Source organism: Lycium ferocissimum, unplaced genomic scaffold (genome assembly GCF_029784015.1).
Source record: "Lycium ferocissimum isolate CSIRO_LF1 unplaced genomic scaffold, AGI_CSIRO_Lferr_CH_V1 ctg13654, whole genome shotgun sequence".
NCBI classification, from domain to species: domain Eukaryota; kingdom Viridiplantae; phylum Streptophyta; class Magnoliopsida; order Solanales; family Solanaceae; genus Lycium; species Lycium ferocissimum.
The window spans coordinates 1-9,453 of NW_026715005.1; the positions used below are offsets into that span (position 1 = coordinate 1).

The 9,453-nt window shown below is 32.9% G+C and overlaps 1 protein-coding gene across 1 annotated transcript; it reads right to left on the minus strand.

Moving 5' to 3' along the window:
• Positions 1-5,632: 5,632 nt before the first annotated feature.
• LOC132042154 (uncharacterized) lies at positions 5,633-7,968 on the minus strand. The gene is made up of 4 exons (XM_059432773.1): positions 7,947-7,968; positions 7,752-7,844; positions 7,581-7,679; positions 5,633-7,502 (listed from the first exon to the last, which is right to left on the minus strand). Exons 2-4 carry the CDS (start codon positions 7,800-7,802, stop codon positions 7,185-7,187), a joined length of 468 nt encoding a protein of 155 aa, XP_059288756.1. The 5' UTR covers positions 7,803-7,844; positions 7,947-7,968; the 3' UTR covers positions 5,633-7,184.
• Between the last annotated feature and the right edge of the window lie 1,485 nt (positions 7,969-9,453).

The following is a 9,453-nucleotide window of genomic DNA, read 5'->3' on the forward strand; positions in this document are numbered from 1 at the left end:
ATTGAACAAAATATTAAGAAAATTAGTTAAATAAGTAAAGTTGTATGCCATCCAATTAGAAGATGACATGTGTATAGTACTATAGTTTGTATCAGTTTTTGTGCTTTTTTTTTCCCTCTTCACGCACTTGTAGAAAGTTTTTTGCCACGTCATCTTTTACAGGGGGTAATTAAATTAACTCAAAACAAAAATAGAGGGTACATAAATTTCCGTAAAATTAAATTCTTTAAAGTGAGTTATACAGTCAAATTTAGGGGGGAAATGATGTTTTTTCTCAATAAACCACTCCAGGAGAATTCCATATCGATTTTTCCTTTGTTACCATTTCTTTGGCATTCTCAAATTGTAACACTAGTCAACCTCTTCATGACTTAAGCCATGTGACTATCACAACGTTTTTTAAGAAGTTACTAGATGGATTATACCCGTGCGCATTTTAGATTATAATGTATTTATGTGTGTGTAGTTATTTTTCGATATTGCTTCGATTTTTTAATATGGGGTACTATTTTTTTTATTGCTTTTTTTTAATCTGAGGTCTAACTTTTTTTTTTTTTTTTTTTTTTTTAACATGAGTTGGAGGTGGACGACGATACCTCCAACGCCCTTGGGCACGGCCCAATACTTTGGATTATAGTGTATGTATGTGCATGTAGTTTTGTTTGAGTAGTGATAATATATATATTTTTTATATTGCTAATAAACACACACACACACAAATATATATACTATGTTCAAAACACGATTAATATAACATTGTAGTTTGTGCTCCGTATCCAAAACCATATTATATTAGTGTTTGCAACGAATACAAAGTTTGCAAAATTTTATTAATACTTTTTAAAAGAGAAAACTTGTTTAAAACGAAACTATTTTCCTTTCTTTCAGACAAAATAATAGCAATATTTAAGTTTCAGTCTTCGATTAATTTAAAGGTGAAAAATATTATATTGTTAATGTGTGTAGATTGGACCTAGACAATACTTATTATTTTTATCAAATTTTGATTTGGATAATTCTAATTCTAATTATTAAATTAATTTTAGATGTTTAAAACGAAACAAAGTAGAAATTTAATTTTCTATTTAAACGAAGAACTACTATTTTTTTATTTTTGGTGAATATTCTTGGTTTAGCTCATTTTACTTGTCATGTTGTCTTTTGCACTTTTTTTTTTTAAGGAAACGTCAATTAGAATTATAATTTGACTAATTTAACTTATTTATTATTTGATCTCCATTTAATATTATTTTTTCTTTTACGACATTAATCTCTTTTCACATTTATTAGAATAAGAATAAAAAATTAAAATATAAATATTTTTAGTATATTTATTTTAGTAAACATAACAAATAAATGACATGGAGGATAGCAAATACAACAATTAAATATCTAGATTAGATCTCGAGTTAATATAAAAAAGAAAGGAAATTATTTCGACTACTTAATCTTTTGAAGAAAAGCAATAATATGAGGTCCACGTTTTTTGTCAGACAATAATTTCATTTGCTCCCGTTAATGGGTTGATACGCATGTGTCAATGAATCCACCATTATTGACTTAATGGGAATACTTTGCGAATTACATCAGTATTGTTTGATTTTTTAATATGAGGTGCACGTTTTTTTTTTTTTGATATTGCTTAATTTTTTTTAATATGAGATCCACTTTTTTTTTTTTTTTTTTACATGAGTTTGGAGGACTTTTTTTTAATATATTTTTTAATTTTTTTAACATGGGGTCCACTCTTTTTTTTCTTTTTTTTTTTAAACATGAGTTGGGGACGGACGACGATCCATCCCCAACCCATGCTTATATATAGTGTAAGATATGGTTTATACTGAAAAAGCAAGATGCTCTGAAGAGTATAAACTTTGTGATGTGACACCCAAAGGAGGGTAACACTGCCTAACATGGGACAGATCTCGATACTTATAATGAGTAGAAGAAGAAAGACTTCATTACCTATGAAGTTATTGTAAGTTCAATAGTTAATGATCTCATCTATGATAAGAATAATATTTTACTTCTCATGGAATATAAGCACACTTATGAGATACAGATAGTAGTGCAAGTGTGACTCTGTTTAGACAGTTGACAATCAAGTTTGACACGTACATAAAGTGAAATGATCACAGTGTCAAGCACCACCTAAGGGTGATGTAAGAAATGATTGCTCAACTTAGAAGTATTGGTCATATTAACTCTGATGAGCAGAAGGTTCAGGCAGTAGTCTGATCTATTCCCAATAGTTAGGAACAGTTGGAGGTTAATTTAACCAACAACGATAACATCAACAAATTTGTTGATGTTACCTATAATGTGGAGCTTGAAGATAAGAGGCTAAGTGTTGTTAAAGCTATACCTAGTGCTTATGTGGCAAAATGAAGTGGTAAAAAAAATAAAAAAAAAATAAAAAGCTTTCAGGCTTCAAGTGCAAGAAAATTAGAAAAGGGGAAAGGAGATCAGAGGTGGATTCTTCAAGAAAAAAAACCTACCGAATTTCAAGAAGGAAAAGCGGCATAACAAGAAGAAAGACAAAAAGTAAGATGACGTGTTGCTATTGTCAGCGCTGCTCTTCTTGTATTAGGTTTCCCTTTGAATTTCAGCAGCAATATTATGATAATTACTATAGAGAATATTTTCTATGGTTCTGGATACCTTTATGATGGTTTTTTAGTGTAAATTATAATCCTTTCACTTATGACATGATCTCTGAGTAACAAAGATGTTGCTATTACATGGCATGTAAGATTGGGTCATACTGGGCAAGATAGAATGAATTGATTTGCTAAGGAAGGACACTTGGGTTCTTTCTCCAAAATAGGCATGTCAATTTGTGAACATTAGCTTGTCAGAAAGATTACATGTAAACTATTTGGGAAGGCTAAGAGAGCAGATTTCCCATTGCAATTAATCCATTATGATATTTGTGGTCCAATAAATGTGAGGACAAGGTCTGGTACTTTTTATTTCATTACATTTATTGATGATTTCATTTCTCATAAATCTGAAGCACTTGAATTCTTTAGAAGATATATGAATAAAATTGAGAATCAAATAGATAAAAGTATAAAGACTTTAAGAACTGATGAAGGTCGTGAATATTTATCAAAACAGTTTGAAGAATTATGTAATGAAAAAGGCATTGCCAGACAATTAACTATTCCTTAGACACCTCAACAGAATGGTGTAGCAGAAAGGAGGAATAGAACACTATTGGACAAGACAAGGTCCATGATGGCGCAGGGAAATTTACCTATCCCCTTTTGGGGAGATGTGTTATTGACTGCGGCCTACATATTGAATAAAGTGCCTTCCAAATCAGTTACTTTCACTCCCTTTGAGCTATGGACTGGTCATAAACGAAACCTAAATGACCCACGACCTTGGGGTTGTTCTGCATATGTAAAAGATCGTTATAGCAAGTTTGGATAATTGAGTTCAAAAGAAAAGAAATGTATCTTTATAAGATACTTAGAACACTCCAAAAGGTATGTGTTCATTGGTTAATTATAATATGGAAGTATTACTCAAATTGAATCACGAGATGTCACTTTTTCTAGAAAATGATTTTCCAAAGAAGGGCGAAATAAAGGAACGAGAGCCTCTTTAGGAAGTTTTGAATTCAGATGATTAGACAATGTCCTCAAACATGTTTGATAGTCAAATAGATCAAGGATCAGTTCCTCATCCAAGTGGGAGTTTTGAATCCCAAAATTCTTTAGAGGAATCTGAATTTCAACAACGTCGCAGTACCAAAAAGGAGTACACAAATGATCTTATGAGATTGAAAATTACATTTTCTTAGTATCTCTCACAGAATTGGATGAGCCTAATTCTGTAACCGAGTCTTTGGCGAATCGTGGAAAAGATGAATGGATGAAAGCAGTGAAAGAAGAATTGGATTCCATGAGAACTAACAAAGTCTGGGATCTGGTAGGCCTTCCTTTTGGGCATAGAGCTATGGGGAACAAATGGGTTCTCAAAGTTAAACGCAAAGCGGATGGTCCACTAGAAAGATACAAGGCATGATTGGTCGCAAAAGGTTTTACCAAATAAGCTGGAATAGATTATGAGGAAACCTTTTCACCAGTTGTAAAGTTTACCTCAATTCTCTTACTTTTGGCTATTGTTGCACGTTTGGATCTAGAATTACACCAAATGGACGTGAAGACATCTTTTCTCAATGGAGAACTAAATCAGGAAATTTACATGGAACAACCTGTAGGTTCTGTAGTTAAAGGCCAAGAAAACAAAGTCTGAAAATAAAAGATCTATTTATGGACTGAAGCAGTCTTCATGGCAGTGGTATTTGAGATTTCACAAGGAGGTGATTTCATATGATTTCACCATGGTCGATGAAGACCATTACATCTATGGTAAGAAGTCTAATAGAATGTTTGTAATTCTTTCGCTTTACGTGGATGATTTTTTATTAGTCGAAAATAATTTGGAGGATCCGAAATCTATCAAGTCATGGCTTTCAAAGTCATTTGACATGAAAGACATGGATGAATCAGACTATATATTGGGTATTAAGATCCAAAGAGATCGTTCCAAGAAGTTTTTGAGTCTGTCTCAAGAAAAATACATAAGGAAAATTTTAAAACGCTTTCAAATGAATAGTTTCAAACCCATGGATACTCCTATAGTAAGAGGTGAAATATTAAGCCTTGAGCGTGTCCAAAGACTAAAGAAAATAAAAGGAAAACATATCTTGAGTTCCATATTCAAGTATTGTCAGGAGTTTGATGTACGCTAAGAAAAATGCTCAATAGCGAAGGGAAAACTGGTCTCTAAAAGCCCATTTCTGGTCCCTAAAGGTCAATAGCGACCAGAATATCCCGTCTCTATAGCCTCCGCCGCTAAAGATCATTAAGGACGAGTTTGAGTGCTCGTCGTTACAACATTTTCGCGACCAGCTTAAAAAAGGCGGTCTTTAACATCTTTAGGGACCATTTTCTGGTACCTAATTGAAGATTTTTAGACGAACTTAGTGGTCGTTAAACGCTTTTGCGACAAGTTTAAAAGCTGGTCCTTAACTTCTTTGCCGACCAGTTTGAAGCCGGTCATGAATCGGTAATTTAGCAACCAGATTTTCGGCTCATAAAAATGGCTTTTAAGGACTAGCAATCTAGTCCCTAAAGAAACAACTAACATGTCCTAAATCACATTCAATTTGCAACTAGAAAATCTAATAATTAATGTAAAGATGATGATGCTTTCATATATATAGAAAAAGTAATTACAAAAAATGATCACCATATATCAGTTACTGGCATTGTACATCAAAGATGTAATTTAGTCACGATATTTTGTACATAGACCCATAGCATAATAACCTATTCCTAATTTAATCATGGTCAATCTCGTTTTGTACATAGACCTTTAGCAAAAACATATAAGCTAATATCCTAGATGTAAATAGTATTTTCCCAACATTTTAGAAAAAATGATAGTCACCTTTGGAAATTTTTGTCCAAAAAGTTTGCTTCCTCGACCTTCAATTTCCATAATGTAAAAAAGTATTAAAAATCAATTTAGAAAAAGAATACAAAAATCAAGGTGGATAAAATTGGTTAAGTAACAAGACAAAATTTCAAGCATTTCTCCATTACAAATAAGATTCCAGCCACCAAACAAGTTCAACGTGCAACAATGATGTCTACAAATTTGTATAAAATCTACATGTATAACAGCTATTACTTGTTTTATGTTATATCTTCAAGCTTGCCATAACATAATAATTGTCTTCTAGTGGATAATAATGAGAACTCACCTAATTTGTTTATGTATGTGACACTTCAAGATGACAAGTAATTTGTTTCAACTATTGTATCAGTGATTCTATATTATATCTTCCATTTATTTTCTAAACCTTGCTTCAGGATGTAGACCATTCCTGATATACATTTTTCCTGTGTCTCCTTTTTTCATATGGAGGTAGATAAACTACTTAGTCTTGATTTTCTTATGTTGAAAAACTTATGCTTCTTTCTACTTCTTCACGAATCAAACTGCTCGATTTTACTATCATCTACCGATGATTTTTTTCCCTCTACTACCTCCAGACATAAACTAGTCTTATATTCTCCATTACAAATATTTTCTAGCTACTAGAAAATCACAAAAGCATTTCAACATTATAAATAAGATTTCAAAAAGTCATAAGTACTATAATCAACCAGATTTCAGAATGTTTAGGTGCAAATAAAAGTGAGGACATGTCACATATCTAAAAATTCTATTTGTTGTATCAATAATTTCAAAACTCCATTTGTTGTATCAATTCTGTTAGAGAGAATACTCAGAGCATTACTTTGTGGAAAGTGATGTCGCTAAGAAGATTTGGAATTATTTTGGAATCCCTCTTGGGATCACTCATCAAATCCTACCTCTCTAGCCAATGTCCTTAACAACTGGTTTACTACAAAGCCTAAAAATATGGCGCAAAAGATGACTTTACTTATAACCCCGATTGTAATATCTTTGGGAGCTTTCAAAGGGCATCACTTCCTATAAATAAGGAGGATCATACTAATATTGTGAATAGGCAGATTCAATACCATATCATATGGACTCTGAAAGTTGCACTGAATAGTACATTTCCTAACTTTGTTACGGAGCAGCCATGACGGAGTATCTGGGACACTATTGACAAACTTAGACCTGTTCCTAAAAGATTAATTGTCTACCAGAAATTTTCATCTCAGTATCAAGACCTCCCAAGAAATGCCAAGGGAACATACAATCTAGTCAAATGGCAGATGCCTAGCATAAGAATAAGATGCGACAAAGCAAATTTTTTTGTAAGATAAATCTCTACGATGTAATTACTGTGTGTGTCTATAGTTTATAACTGCAGTCTTTGCCCCGGATTAGCATAGTCTACCTCTTGTTTTGTATCCTTTATGCGATCTAATACAACCCAGCTAGAACATGGAACTTTATTGCCAAAAAGAAGCTATCAGAATGTTACACAGTTAAGAGTTCATGTTAATATTTCATTTCTTAACCTCTTAATAGATATTTCAATTGAAGTTAATAGCTATAGGAGGGCACGTATCCCAATACAGGGAGTATGCTTATGCTTCAAAAATCGACCAAGCAAGCAAATATATTTTAAAGAAAATTATAATTTTGAGTAAGTTATTACTAACTTGGTATCATCAAAGGAATAGTCATTCTCCTGAGCATTCTGATGTCGGAGGCTGGAAATTGGAGTGTTGAGCTAAAAACCACTCTTTCAATTGTGTCAGTTCTTTCATCTCATTTTCAAAGTTAGACAAGCGTTCCTTCAAAGATTGATTTTCTTCTCGAGTTGAACGTAGCTCAGACAATAAATCAACCTTTGAGGAAGTCCCACCTTTAAAATCTTTCGCCTTTACTCCACCACCAAATCCAAATACATGGCTACGAGTTTGAGGTCCAAAGCATTTTTCTACAATTTCTATGGTAGGAAGAGACGGTTCAGACTGCACCAATTCTTGAATTTGAGCCTACAAGTATAAAGAGAGATATTTGTCAGCAGCCATGATAACTGAAAGTAAAGTACATGTTCAGTTAACCAAACGCACATGTTTCTTGATTGTTTCATAATCAACAAGTGTGTCATTCTTCTTCCGAGTCTCAAAGAAAACAGTTGCCAAATCTGGTGGGTTGCCGTCTTTTCCGCCCTTTACATAAAAGTAAATATGTCAAATAACGCCTCGTCAATATTAGGAAAAATATAAATTTAATGATAACACCTTTTGATAAATAATCTCTCTAATTGGCTTGCTACCAATATGATGGAGCATCTTTAACTTAGCTCTATTTGCTGCATTCTTGTTGCTTCTCGCCTATATTTCAGTAACAACATTAAATTCAAATGTTATAAATAAATTATCAATTAAAAGATCATATTATGAAATGAAATTACATAACTAGGTATTACACTAAACCTGAAAACTTTCTGTAAGAAAATGTTCCCCAAAGAATATGTTTCTTGTCTATCACCCTTAAGAGCCTCTTGGATTGGCTTACCCTTCACATGCTTTGAATGCAATTGTCCTCTCCATTTATTCCATAACTCTTTCATCCATCCCAAAATATGATCGCGGTGAATATCCATGTCATCGCTCTCAAATTTATCCTGCAATAAATCAAACTTAGGTTGGCTTCCAATTGCTGTATATAGAGGGCCAAAAAGATATGAAACAAATAAGGTGTTAAATATATCTTTAAAATGTATCTTTAAAGTTTCAGGAATTGGACCTGATTCCAAGCATAGAATTCAGCAAGGTGAAAATACATGTGCACAAGTTGGGGCGATCAATTTAAGGTGATGCTAAGGGGGCTGAAGGAACGAAGATACGAGACATTGAACAAGCTTAGAATCTTCCAAATTGTTAGTGTGGCTTTTTTTGCTGGATGGGGCTATCAATTTAAGGTGATGCTAAGGGGACTGTTATGGCGTGGCACACGCCAACATCTCACATTGAAGACAAAATAAGAACTTTTATCTGTTGGCCTATGTTACCCTTTAGGACAAATATAAATTTAACAATTTACAGTAAGTAGCTCCAATAATAGCAGAGTTGGCTTGTATTTATAGCCAACATGACATTTCCAAGTTGCTACGTTAATATTGACAGTCTGATCTTATCACAACATCAACAGAGAATAGCAAAATTTAATTGCCATAACCCAAGTCACAAACTTGGGAATGAACTAATATCACAGGTATAAGCCAAACCCCCATGTGCTAAGTTGCTATATACACTAGTAAGAATATAAAATTCCATCTAGGTTTTAAATTTACACATAAATGTGAGCTCTTAGTCCAAAATTATATTATTATCTAGGCTGTAGATTTGTCAATAAACTTATTTAATACGTATTAACTTTCTAGGAACACTAAAGCCACACTTCACACGTGCTAAGAAGAAAAAAAGGATTCCACCTCATTTTCATTCTTTGATAGTTTAATATCAAACCTACAAAAAAAAGAAAAAGTTAAAACATTATAAAGAAAATGTACTAACCGTAAAAATCATGTAATTTAATATATAATAATGAATCGCTAATGGCATAAAGAGATACTTCACCTCGCCGTTCTTTTTCGCTTATTTTGTGTAGGATTTTCTAAATCTACAACATCATCATCCAATTTTTGCACAACCTCGAAAAAATCACGAGGTTGCGTCTCTCTCGCTACACGCCAACCCTTATTGGAATTATCACTAGCAAAAAATACTGAGATCCTTGGTCCGCTAATATAAAAGGCTCATTTGTTTTTAAAAATCGCCCCCAATTAACACTTACGATGCCATATTCATCCGTTTTAATTCCTTTCGTGTTATCATATGCATCAAAACCAATTACATTCAAACAAAATCACTCTCCTTCCCGTGAATTGCAATTCAAGAACATCGGGTTAAAACTCCATAGTAATCAATATTCTCCCTA

Bases quoted from the DNA above. Each gene is read 5' to 3' on its own strand.
- LOC132042154 (XM_059432773.1), bottom strand. From the start codon at position 7,802: ATGCTCCATCATATTGGTAGCAAGCCAATTAGAGAGATTATTTATCAA. The intron at 7,680-7,751 runs GTGTTATCATTA...TTTTATGTAAAG, and splicing joins GAGAGATTATTTATCAAAAG to GGCGGAAAAGACGGCAACCC. The intron at 7,503-7,580 runs GTGCGTTTGGTT...TTATACTTGTAG, and splicing joins ATGAAACAATCAAGAAACAT to GCTCAAATTCAAGAATTGGT.